A 13,970-nucleotide genomic window follows, 5' to 3' on the forward strand; every position below is an offset into this window, starting at 1 on the left:
GTGACGAGGGAATTATGCCCAATATATATAGGAGACAGACTCATCAGGGGATGATTCTGCCATAAAGATGTGTCACTGATGAAGAGGATAGTAATTATGACCCACAAAATGACTGAAGATTGCTGTAGTGGGAGTTCAGCTACACTTTCCAAGATGGGTGGGTAACTGACATCCTCCCCTGCCCTCCTCTCTTAGTCTTCTTCCCGACACCACATTTTTTCAATATTTCTCTTTCTGACCTATTTCATTTTAATATTTCAATCCATTTTCTTTGCTTTTCATCATGTTATTAGACCTTTTCTTATAATACACCCTGTTCCTTTACCTTCATTTTTCTATTCTTTCATTCTTTTATCCTTCCATACGGCCTGGCATTACCTGGTTCCACTGATCTTGAGGTGCATCAACTGTCTACTTGAACCTAATAAATACGTCTATATAAAGGTTAGTAAAATATGCATCACTCTGCACCTCATTTTTTTCAAGCAGATTCCCCCCCCCCCCAGTGCATGAAAGATGAAACCAAGGCCAGGAGCCTGCAAGAGTGTTCCCTCCAACAAAAAACAGAAACAAGAAAACAGAGAGCCAAATTCATTATCTGTTCATTTCAAGATGCCTGGACACACTATGTTTGAAAGGCTGGAGATCACAGATAGTAGGAAATATAGACAGATGGAGACAGTCCCAGAGTTGACCTGTTGCATACATGAAGGACTGGGAGTAATGGTTAACTCTTGCATTAGAAAGCTGGACAAACAAGGGATGAGTTTGTTGCTCGACAGGTGCTGCACACCTGCCGTAGTGGTGGAGGGATGGAAGCGGACACTTCAAACGAGCAATAACCATTGAAATTGTGACAGAAAAGAGATAAAGATGCAACAACATGGCAAAGAGACAGAAGTTGAAGGGAGCCAGTATGGGGAGGAGAGTTAATAAGATGAAAAGACTTTGACTCCATCTTGCTGTGAAGAGATGTATGTGGGGAGTCTCCCCACCCATGAGAGTTGTACTCTACACAGTGGCAAATAAAACCTGTGTACAAAGTCAACAACTGTGCAGGGGTAAATAGGACAGTGTCAGCTTAGCACACCTAATCTCTTGGAAGCTGATTTTGTAAGAGAGGTAACATGATCTATCCAAGATAAATCCCGAGAGAATGAAACTCCAAGTACTGTATGTTTAAAGATGATGCAGGATTTAGTTGGATACTGTTAAAAATCAAAGGATATTCCTGTGGAAGATTTTTGAAAGATGTAAAAACTGAGTTTTTGCCACATTAAAAACAAGATTACTTTCACCCCAGTCAGAGATATGAGCCAAGTCAGACATTAGGTGTGCCATAGTCTCATGCCTTGTTTGTTAAAGTAACTGCTGAGATGGACGCTGCAGGAAGCAAATGGAAAGGTGATTGGTGGAGTCTCAGCATATGAGTGGATAGGGTTTGATGTACAGCTCAAAAGGTCATTGATGAGTAAAAGGAAGACAGGTGAGATAGGGCAGAGCCCTGAGGAACGACATTACTGATAGCTCTAGGAGGAGAATGGTGACCGTCTACAACAGCAGCTATAGAATGACCAGAAAGGAAGCTAGAGACGAAGGCGCAGAGAGAAGGACAGAAATCGTAAGAGAGAAGTTTGGAAAATAAAGATTTATGCCATACTTGATCGAAAGCCTTTGATATGTCAAATGCAATGACAAAGCTTTCACCAAAGTCCTGAAATGAGGATGACTAGGAGTCTGAAAGGTAGGTGAGATGATCACCAGTGGAGCATCCCTGGCGGAAACCTTCCTGGCGATCAGAATGATGGTTGTGATAGGAAAGGTAACTTAAAATTGTTTGGTTAAGAATAGACTCAAAAACTTTTGAAATACAGGATGTTAAGCAACGTTGGGTCTGGTTAGTACTTGGATGGGTGACCGCCTGGGAACACCAGATGCTGTTGGCATAACGTTCTCCCTACGTGTCAAGTGGGGTTGGTGGAGGATTGGTGCCCCTCCCTGTAAAACAATTAACTCTAAGCCCTTGGCCACCCCGTTTGGGATACATGGCGTCTGGCAATGAATGAATGAATGAATAAAGCAATTGGCTGAATCGGTAGAGAGGCGGCTTGCAGTCCTGATGGACCCAGGTTCGAATCCTGGCTGGGGCAGGGGACAGTTTTAACGATTTGAATTTCATAAAAAGTAGACTTTCCTGATCTACCAGATGACCCGCCAACATGTCATAAAAATACCCCCGTTAATACCAATACACCAGTCCTGTATGAGACAGCCCTAGCATGTATTCAATATGGACGGCGGGTGTTAGCGCCGAAGTGGTGACATGTGGAGGTGTAGGAGGACTACTGGGCCTTGGGATAGGCTACTGCCCCCAAGATATAGGCCCTGAAGCCTTTGCCCAGAGTCGGACAAAAAAAAAAAAAAAAAAAAAAAAAAAAAAAAAAAAAGGCAACAGTTAGAGGGCTGGGAATGGTTGTCCTTCTTTGAGGCAGACTTAATGAGAGCAAACTTCCAGCACGAAGGAAAGGTACAAATTGACAGACAAAGGCGAATGAGTTTACCTAGGCAGGGTATAAGCACAGAAGCACAGTTCTTGAGGACAACAGCCGGGACCCCATCAGGCCCATTTACCTTGTGAGTACTGAGGCCAGTGATGGCAGAAAATACATCAACTGAAGAGATTTGAATGTCAGCCATAAGGAAGTCACAGGGGAGGAAGTGATGGAGGAACAGCATAGGAATCCTCCAAGATGGAATTGGAGGAGAAAGTCTGGATGAAGAGTTCTGTTTTATCAGTAGAAAAAATAGCTACAGAGGCATCAGAGTGGAAACGAGGAGGGAAGGATGATGAAGCAAAGTTGTTAGAAAGGTTTTTGGCAAGGTGTCAGAAGGAGCAGGAAAAATGTGAGTTGGAGAGTTCAGAGCATTTAGTACGAATGTATTTTTTTTTAGGAGAGTGAAGAACAGACTTTGCACGATTCCGGGCAGAAGCATAAAACAGATGAGATTCAGGGGTGGGTTGGATTTGGTACCTTTTGCAGGCTTCTCCTTGTTGTGGAAAACATTACAACAAGCATTTTTAAACCAAGTTTTTTTTTTTTGCATTAGTCACAGGATATGAGAAAGGAATGCATGCTTCCACGTCCAAGAGAAAAACCTTCGTAATGCCCCAGGCACACTCAGATGGCTCTCAGCCCTGAAGGCAATAATCATTCCTGTGAAAATATAAAAAAGTACTGCCTGATGGCCTCTCAGTCAGCAGCTCCAAACTGCCACAACCAATGGTTCTTGGGGGGGTCCACCGGCCTTAGTGAAGTGATAGGACAGGTTAAGATGATATGGTTGTGATCAGAGGAGCCACAGAAAGAGGAAAGATTAACAGAATAAGCAGAAGGATTACTTGTATGGAAGAGGTCAAGTATGTTGGAACTCTCTCCAAGACAGTCAGGGATACAGGTAGGGTGCTGGACAAGTTGCTCTAAGTTATTAAGGATAGAAAAGATACAAATTTGTTCACCAGGTGGATCAGTGAAAAAGAGAAGTGCCAAAGGTGGTGGTGAACACTGAAATCTCCTAGAATGAAGATTTCAAAGAAAGGAGAAACTGACAGGATGTGTTCCATCTTATTAGTGTTCCATCAAAGATGTAAGACAGTTAAAGAATTTTTCAGTCAATAGAATTACAGTAAACAGTACAGATATATTTAGTTAGAGAATGACAGGATGGCCAAAGATAGAGAGTAGAGAATTCAGAAGATTCAAGTTCAGGAACACATGAGCAGGATATGTTGATGTGTACATATACACAACAGCCACCTTTGCCTTTGAAATGAGCACAGAGAATGTAGAAGGATACAGGAAAGGGTTTGCTATCTGCTGCTTCAGACTGTTGAATCTCAGTTAGAAAGACAAGGTGAGGTTTAGAGGAGGAGAGGTGGGTTCAACAGAAAGAAAGTTAAAGGAAGGCCGCAAATGTTGCAGAAATGAAGAAGTAAGTCAGACAGTGGTTTCAGGCACCTTGTTTGGTCACCATCAGGAGAGAGGCAGATGTGCATGTAGTCTGGTGTTGACAGTTAGAGGAAATTGCATCGGAGAGCATGCTCGCCTTCTCTCTGAATTACTGAAACACTGAAAAAGTTCAGAATGGGGGGATGGTCAGGAGATAATCCTGAGGGCTGATGAAAAGAGAGCTCCAGCTCTCCATGTCATCAGCTTTCCAACCACCTTAGGAGTACTGCCCTGCTCGACTGATGCTGCAGTCTACTCCCTGAGATGTATATCTTTCTACTTGTAAAACCTATGAAAAAAGAATGTCAGCATAATGTTGTGATCCCTTGGTTATCGTGCAATTAGTTATAGAGGTGTTTGTTATCACTGCAAGATGAATATCTGCACTACTGCAGTTATCGCGCATTTCTCAGCTCAGAAACTTGAGTATCATGCACCTTAGCTGGTTCCTGCTGAAAATGGTGGTGCAAAATCTGTGGTTTCTAATGACTTTAACCCCTCGTCTGCTGCGTTCCTTTTAAAAGGTCCGATCGATTGTCTGCGACATTCCTTTTAAAATCCACACTTTTGTTTCAAAAATTCCGCCATGAATTTTGGCGGGTGCATGTTATGTATTCTGCCGTGCTACTTGGGGTTGCTAGATTATCCTTTCACCTTACTGTTGTGCCCCAGTTTGTGCCCATTTGTGCCCAGCAGCCATGGAGTCGTCACGTAGTCATTTCGAGTCTCCCATACCCTCTATATCGTGTGGTGTTAGCAAGCAGAGGAGAGCTACAGTTCGGAAACGAATACAAAAACGTAAATATACACCTGCAACTGAAAGTGACAGTGACAGTGAAGTGGTAGATGTAAAGGAAAGCAAGAAAAACATTGCTAAAGTCACTACACCACACAGGAAGCGAAAACAGTATGTTACACCATCAAAGTTCCCTGGGCTGCTATTTGATAAAGACAGTGAAACAGATACTAGTGAAGAAAGTGAACAGTCCTGCAGTGAAGAAGAGCAAGATTTAGGTAATATACTTCCTAGTGCTGGTGAAGAGGAAAGTGAAAATGAAGTGGGTGAGAGTGGAGTGGGACAAAGTGTGCATGGATCTGCCAGAGCCAGTGTTCCCACCTCACATCACCACACAAAAAAATCAACCCGCGCATCTTCCATGGCACCAAGCCATGCAGTAAAATCTCTTGTAAAACAATTTTACAGAGAACAATCAGAGCAAATATCACCACAACCTAGCACCTCAAGGATGATATCTCCTTCACCACCTCACACCCCGCACATGCCGTCTCCATCACCACCTCCCACCAGCCCTACTCCGTCTCCACCACCACCTCCTACCAGCCCCACTCCGTCTCCATCACCACCTCCCACCAGCCCTACTCCATCTCCACCACCACCTCCTATCAGCCCCACTCCGTCTCCACCACCACCTCCCGCCAGCTCCACGCAACTTTCATTCACTTGGAGTGATGGAAGGAATTTTACACCTGACATCCATCCATTTGATGCCAGTAACAGTGGTGTTACAGAAGACTGGCCAAACCGGCCGGATGCCCCAGAAATGAATTACTTTGAGGCATTTTTTACGGATGATATAATCGACCTCATCTGTACCCAGACAAACTTATATCACCAGTTCATCACTCAGCAGCACGAGTTCTCCCCCAGGTCTCGTGTTCATAGGTGGAAAGATATTGTGAGGGCCGACCTGATGTCATTCTTGGCATTGCTAATGCTCATGCCACACTGCAAGAAGCAGGTGCTGAGCGATTATTGGAAGGATGATGCCCTAATCCCTACACCTATCTTCGGTAAATACATGCCACGGGACAGATTCTTGGTACTACTGCGTTTTCTTCACTTCGCAGACAACAGATATCCCTCCAACACAGACCGGTTGTGGAAAATTCGTGATCTCTTCATGATGCTGAAAGGAAACTTCACCAAGTACTTTGTCCCTTTCAGGAAGTTAGTGATCGACGAGTCGCTCGTACTGTTCAGAGGTAGACTAGTGTTCAAACAGTACATACCATCCAAACGACACCACTTTGGCATCAAGCTATTTGTGATGTGTGACTGCCACACTGGGTATGTGTTGGACATGATAGTCTACACAGCAACGGACATTGACATTCCACGGAACGATCCTCTTGGGGTGCCGGGAGCTGTCGTGAAGAAACTGATAGCAAACTACCTCGGTCAAGGTCACATTCTTTATACCGACAACTGGTATACCAGCCTTTCCTTGGCATCATTCCTCCACACCAATGGCACTGGTTCCTGTGGCGCTGTACGAAGGAATCGCAAGTTTATGCCAAAGTTTGCACCATCTGCAGGATGAGGAAGTGTACAGTTGTCAAAATCATACAACATATTGTCAATTGGCTGGCAGGACAAGAGAGATGTGACTGTGCTGACAACAGTTCACAAAGGGAACATGATAGAAACAGACAAAACAGACCACCATACAGGATAGAAAATACAGAAGCCAGATGCAGTGTTGGACTATAACCTGAACATGAACTTAGTTGATAAGTGTGACATGCAATTGTGCAATGTTGAGTGTGTCTGGAAAACAGTGAGGTGGTACATCAAGTTGTTCCTGCATCTTGTGGATGTGACACTTCTCAATGCATATAACTTGTACCTCTTTCGGTCACACAAGAAGATAAAGTTTCGTGAGTTCTCCTACAATGTAGTGTTCCAGCTGCTAGAAAAATATGGAACACTACAAACAACAGAAAGAGGAAGGAGATATGCTGCTTTGCCTGACAGGTTGGCAGGTAAAGAGTTTTTGCAGCGACATTACTTGGCACATACAGCAACATCAGAGGGTGGAACAAAAAGGCAGGTGTTGTGTCATGTCTGCAAGAACACTACCAGGCGTGAGAAGGAAAGTGACAACATGGTGTCAAGAGTGTCAGGTGGGCTTATGCATAGGCGACTGCTACCGTGACTTCCACACACTCGTCAAATTCTAGACTCTTTGACTCATCTGTAAATAAGTGAAGACTATTTGTAAGTGTAATTGTAAGTGTTATAATAAAATGAAAGAGAGGATAAAAGTGACTTTTCTGATAAGTGAAAGAGACTATTTTATAAGCATAGTAATAGAAAAATAAGCTAAGGAAATACTGTATTTCATTGAAGTTTACTATTACTGAGTAAGTGTAATTGTAAGTGTAATAATAGAAATGAAAGTGAGGATAAAAGTGACTTTTCTGATGAGTGAAAGAGACTATTTTATAAGCGTAATAATAGAAAAATAAGCTAAGGAAATACTGTATTTCATTGAAGTTTACTATTACTGAGTAAGTGTAATTGTAAATGTAATAATAGAAATGAAAAAGAGGATAAAAGTGACTTTTCTGATAAGTGAAAGAGACTATTTTTATAAGAGTAATAATAAAAAAAATAAGCTAAGGAAATACTGTATTTCATTGAAATTTACCATTACTGAATAAGTTTTCACTGTTCAGTATAATGATGGAAGTGCTAAGACACACACAACATAGTGCAAATGAAATGGTGGAGCGGGGTGGTGGAGATAAGTGGTGCAGTGGCGAGCCTGGACGGCCTTGGCAACAGTGCCTCCCGGTTGGCTCGCCTCAGTCACCGCGCAAAAACGGCGAAAATGACTTTGCTTCCACATCTCTACAGCAACACATGAGAACCTAGACCTTCACTGAAATGCTCATAGGTAAGAACAAAGGTTGAGCTTTCTTGTGCATGTTTTATTTTGTCTTTATCTTAATACATAATATGAGAATTATTGAGTTGAAAATGGGTAATTTTGGGCTGGATTGCCGCACCAGGGATACAGCTCCTGCCACCATTGCCGCAGCCGAGGGGTTAAGGGATTCAAGGATAAGCCCCACTCAGGGAGTTAATCCTAGGTGATGGAGATCATTAACTGTCCACCCCATAGACTCAGAACCCCTTACCCTAAGCCCATCTCAGGTCTCAGTATGGTATGTGCCTCTTCCTTATTATGCCCCTTTCATCATGCTCTATTAAACTAACCATGCCTAAGTATATTTCTGATACTTACCATAACAGTATGAATGCATAAGTGAATCTACATTGTTATAAAATGGAAAATCTGTGCCTTCATCGCTAGCTTCCTTTCTGGTCGTTCTATAGCCACTGTTGTAGACGGCCATCGTTCTTCTCCTAGATCTATCAACAGTGGTGTTCCTCAGGGCTCTGTCCTATCACCAACTCTCTTCCTTTTATTCATCAATGACCTTCTAAGTTGTACATCTAACCCTATCCACTCATACGCTGATGACTCCACCCTTCACCTTTCCATTCGGTTCCCGCAACGCTCATCTCAGCAGTTACTTCAACAAACAAGGGATGAGGCTATGGCACATCTAATGTCTGACTTGGCTCGTATCTCTGACTGAGGTAAAAATAATCTTGTTGTTTTTAATGCATCAAGACTCAGTTCTTACACTTATCAACCCGTCAAAATCTTCCACGGGTATACCCACTAATGTTTAATAATATTCAGCTTAATCCTGCATCATCCTTGAACATGCTTGGGGTTTCATTTACTTGGGACTTATCTTGGAAAGATCATATTACATCTCTCGTAAAATCTGCTTCCAAGAGATTGGGTGTGCTAAGCCGACTCCGTTCTTTCTTTACCCCTGGACAATTGTTGACTCTATACAGGGGTTTTATCCGCCCCTGTGTGGAGTACAACTCTCATGTGTGGGGAGGCTCCCCACATACAGCTCTCCTCAATAGGGTGGAGTCAAAGGCTTTTGGTCTCATCAACTCACCCCCTCTTACTGACTCCCTTCAACCTCTGTCTCTTCGCCGCACTGTTGCATCTTTATCTCTTTTCTATCGCTACTTTAATGGTCACTGCTCCTTTGAACTGTCTGCATGCATTCCTCCACCTCTACGATGGGCGCGTAGCACCCGTCTAGCAGCAAACTCTCATCCCTTTTCTGTCCAACTCTCTACTGCAAGAGTTAACCGTTACTCCCAGTCCTTCATTTATGCAACAGGTCAACTCTGGAACTGTCTCCCTCTGTCTGTATTTCCTGCTGCTTATGATCTCCAGTCTTTCAAAAGCAGTGTGTCCAGGCATCTCGAAATGAATGGATCTTGAATTTGGCTCTCTCCTGTATTTTGTTTTTCTCTTGGAGGGAACTCTTATAGCGGGCTCAAGGCCTTTGGTTCCTTCTTCCTTGCATAAAAAAAAATATATATATACATGATGGGGATGTGGGTTAAAGAGAGGGTGGCTTGATGACCTGGAGGCAATTTGTTATGGCCATCCTTTCCAGGCTTTGGGGATTTGACTATAGATATATTAACCCCTATGTGCCAGTTGACGTGCATAGCCATCACGATTTGGGGGGGGGGGGAGCAATGCCGGTTGACGTGTATAGCCGCAAGTGTCTTCCCGCCACCCTTTGAACTTTAACTTATCCTTACTCATCGATGGGACCACCTGGAAATGTGGGGGATACTTTCATATGAAAGAGGAAGAGTTGGTAAGTCTTATGTATCTTTAATTTTTCTCTAGCTCTTATAGTTTGGCAGACATTAGGGTTTGACAGAAGGACATTTTTTTCCGTCATGGATATCCCTAATAGGGAGGAGAGTACAAAAAAAACTTGGAACTGGGATTATCCCATCACCTGATTGGCAGTGTTGTATGAATGGCCAACATTTCACTCAATTTGTCACTGAAGCTAAAGAAAATGTAACTGTACTCAGAGTTGTAATTTAGAGGTCTATCTATCTATCTATCTATTGCCAGACGCCTCAGTCCCGTTTGGGGTGGCCACAAACAAATCGCCTCCAAGTCGCCCTGTCCCCCGCCATTTCACTCCCCTGCTCCCAACTCACACCCCCCTCTCTCATATACCTCTCCACCCCATCCCTCCATCTCATCCTCGGCCTCCCCCTCCCTCTTTCCCCCTCCACCTCACTCACATACACTCTCTTCGTCAGTCTTTCACCCTCCATCCTCTCCACATGGCCAAACCACCTCAGTATGTTCCTCATAACGCTTCCTATCACATCCACATCAACACCACAACGCTCCTTTATATCCTCCTTCGAAAGCCTGTCTCTCCATGTGACTCCACAGGCTCCTCTTAAATAACTCATTTCCACTGCTCTCACTCTTGACTTGTGTCCTTCCAACAACGTCCAAGCTTCACTTCCGTACGTTAGAGTTGGTATCACAATACTGTCATGTAGTAACTTTTTCACTTCCATGCTCACTTCCCTGTTTCTTATCACTGCTTTCAAAGAACCAGCAACCTTTCTTCCCTGCTGTACCCTTTCAAGCACTTCACCCTCCAAACCTCCATCCTTACTCATCACACTACCCAAGTACTTAAACGTACTCACATTTTCCAATTCCTCACCATCCAACCTCGCTGTACATTCACTGACTTCACCTCTCTCAAAGACCATCACTTTACTCTTCCCTACATTCACCTTTAGATTCCGTTTCTTACACACTCTCCCAAACTCATCCACCAAGCCTTGCAGCTCCCCTTCGTCGTCACTCAACAACACAGTATCATCTGCAAACAACAGTTCAGGGAGTTTCCAAACACTATCCTCTCTCACCAGGGCCACTCCAACATCCACTACCCTACCTTGTACCTCTTTTATTACCCCATCCATGTACAGATTGAACAACCATGGAGACATGACACATCCCTGTTTCAACCCAACTTTCAAAGAGAAAAATTCACTTAGTTCACCATCCACACGCACTGCAGCCTTCGCACCATCGTACATACTCTTCACAGCATTCAACAACTTCCCATCTACTCCACATATTCTTAACACTTTCCACAATCCTAGTCTATCCACCCTGTCATATGCTTTCTCCAAATCCATGAAAGCCGCATACAATTTCTTTCCCTTCTCTAAAAACTTTTCCACTAAAGATCTGAGAATGAATATCTGATCTACACAACCTTTTCCCTTCCTAAAGCCTCCCTGTTCTTCTCCAACTAATTCCTCTGTTCTTTCTCTAACTCTGTCAATAAGTATCCTACCATACACTTTTCCTATTATACTAAGAAGACAAATGCCCCTATGATTACCACACACTTCTTTTTCCCCTTTTCCTTTGTACAAGGGAATAATTATACCTGACTTCCAATCCTCCGGGACTCTACCTTCCTCCCAGGCCAATCTGCACATCTTCCACATCCATTCTACTACTATCTCTCCCCCATGCTTCAGCATTTCACCACACTCTCCATCAATTCCTGGGGCTTTCCCTGATTTAACTTTCTTCATTGCTTCCACAACTTCTATCCTACTGATTTCTTCCTGTCTTCTCACCTCCCTCCTTCTCCCAGCCATTCCCCAGCCACTTATACTTGCATTACTTCCATTTAGAGGTCATAATAATTATATCTATCAATAAATGTATGCAAGTAAGCAAAACTCTGAACTGAAATGATGCACTCAATTTGGCTAAAAGGTGACTAGCTGATTGACTATGTTGTATGACTGATCACACATTTCACTCAATTTTTTGTCACTTTCAAGCCCAAATACTGTGTATAGGGCGACTCTTGAACCTCATAAAAAAATGCCCAAAAATGGGGTCGTCCTAAACACTGGGTATAAAATCCAAACCTCTACATCCTGTGGTCATGGAATCCATAGGCATGATAGGGAACATCGCCAAACACTCACTTCCTAACCTCTACATCCTGTGATTATGGAATCCATAGGCATGATAGGGAACATCGCCAAACACTCACTTTGACCCTTGTTGCCCTGAATATAGTACATATACTGTTAAAAACTGTTGAAATTACTAACATCGTCATCAAAAGCAACTTGTGTTTGTGTATAAAAGATATCTCCACTGACACAGCCATGAGGACATAAGAAAGATGAGTAACCTGTTGAGCCCATGCCATGAACACCAGCGTGTGTCTCGGTAGCGACTGGCAGGGTTGTTTTACTTGTTTACCACCGACAGCAGGGTTGCCAGATCTGAAGCAGGGCTCATTACCACGTGATAAATAACGGTGACATTGCTGTTATTCCTGGTGGATTAACTTCAGTTCTACAACCACTTGATGTCTGTCTGAATAAACCATTCAAAGACCGCATCCGTGAGCAATGGAACGAGTGGATGATCAATGGTAAAAAGTCGTATGCAAGTGGTGGGAATATGAGTGCTTCAGGTCGGGATGAGCTGTGATTTTATTATCAAGGTTATCTATGTATCTGTGTATTGCCAGATGCCTTAATCCCATAAGGGGTGGCCACAAACAAATCTCCTCCATGTTGCCCTGTCCCCCGCCATTTCACTGCCCTGCTCCCAACTCTCACTCACATACACTCTCCTTGTCAGTCTCTCACTCTCCATCCTCTCCATATGTCCAAACCACCCCACTGTGTTTCTCCTAACGTTTCCTATCACATCCACATCCACACCACAATGCTCGTTCACCTCTTCATTTGTCAGTCTGTCTCTCCATGTGACTCCACATGCTCCTCTCAAATAACTCATTTCCATTGCTCTCATTCTTGACTTCTGTCCCTCCAACAAGGTCCAAGCTTCACTTCCATTATCAAGGCATGGAATGATATTTCTGTGGAAACAGTCATCAACTCTTTCAAGAAATGTGGAATATTTAATTCAGTGGATGGTATAGAAGATGACACTTTGTAGGCAGATGAGGGAGAGGAAGCCAGTGCCAAAGCTACACCTCTGAATTTGGTGTTTGATCCTTATGAGAACTGCAAACTTTAACCCAGGATGAAGCTGATAAACTAATGATGTCCTATGTGGATGATACTGATTTTGAAGGTTTTTAATCACTGACATGATGACTTTAATAAAATGTAACTTTTTTTAACCTATTGTATAAATTTCATGGTACCATGATTTTAAGTTTTTAATACAGCACGAGTTTATACTCGAATATTAAATGTATAACCCATTTTGATATTTGAGGTGCCATATGCAGCCATGACAGCCTATAAAACCCATACAAGAAGCTGGTTTAAAGTAAAATCTAACCAAGGCTGTGTTACTTAGCAAAATGTTAATAGTATCACTTCACTGGTCAGTGGGAAGATTGATAAAGGACTGGGGTTACTGGGGCAGCAAGCTCCCAATGTCTCAAGAGTTGGGGCTCATCCTGTGCACAGAGTATACCTCTAAACCCATATTTTGTATGGAAACATTGATAATAGTCTTATACACAGGTCAGACTTATACATCAGCAAATACAGTAATACAAAATGTCATTAAGAACTGTAATCTGCAGACTATATTGAGGATAATGATGGCAAACTTTAATTTGAGGTGGTGATTGTTTTGGCAGTGGGGTACAGTATTCCCACGATAGTGATGTTTCCCCAAGAAGGCCACTACTGAGAGAGAGAGAGAGAGAGAGAGAGAGAGAGAGAGAGAGAGAGAAATGAGTACTGAAAATGGGGTATAAAAGTTGATGGTCTTTAAGATGAAATATAGCCTATATGGAAAACTCAAATACAGGTATCTGGGAAAGACTGTATTGTCTTTTAATTCTAAAATCATGCAAGGAGCATCACTGCTTACATACTTACATACCTCTCTTGTGCCCATTTTTCTATCCGGAGCTGTGAAGTTGGAGTAGAAGGGGTCATTTTGGTCCCTCTTAGTGGATCAAATGGCATATATGGAGCATATGGTGTTGTTGGAGACAGAATATTTCGAAGCTGTTGAAACTGTTTCTCATACTCTTGACGTTGCTTTTCAAGGGCCACTGAAAAATTAAACATTAAATGAAATTCAGTTCATAACGAAGATTTAGCTGAAAATTAAATGTCATAAGTTTTTAATTTTAAAACAGTAAAACCCCCCAAAAATACACTCACTGAGGGGAAACCTCATTCTGGACTGAGGCAATCTATGAGTCTAAATAATACCCATTTGAGCTGAACTGTTTCAAGAAAACCAG

The 13,970-nt window shown here is 42.8% G+C and overlaps 1 protein-coding gene across 5 annotated transcripts in view; it reads right to left on the reverse strand.

Moving 5' to 3' along the window:
• The window catches only part of Khc-73 (Kinesin heavy chain 73), a 1,251,394-nt gene that overhangs the window by 594,594 nt on the left and 642,830 nt on the right, over positions 1–13,970 (reverse strand). For all 5 annotated transcript variants that reach the window (XM_080267622.1, XM_080267621.1, XM_080267623.1 and 2 more), the window contains exon 15: positions 13,601–13,775. In XM_080267622.1, coding sequence (XP_080123748.1) covers positions 13,601–13,775 — 175 coding nt within the window. The remainder of the gene's footprint in view (positions 1–13,600; positions 13,776–13,970) is intronic.

Source organism: Coenobita brevimanus, chromosome 24 (assembly GCF_032717465.1).
Source record: "Coenobita brevimanus isolate Jiangsu-jjx chromosome 24, ASM3271746v2, whole genome shotgun sequence".
NCBI lineage: Eukaryota > Metazoa > Arthropoda > Malacostraca > Decapoda > Coenobitidae > Coenobita > Coenobita brevimanus.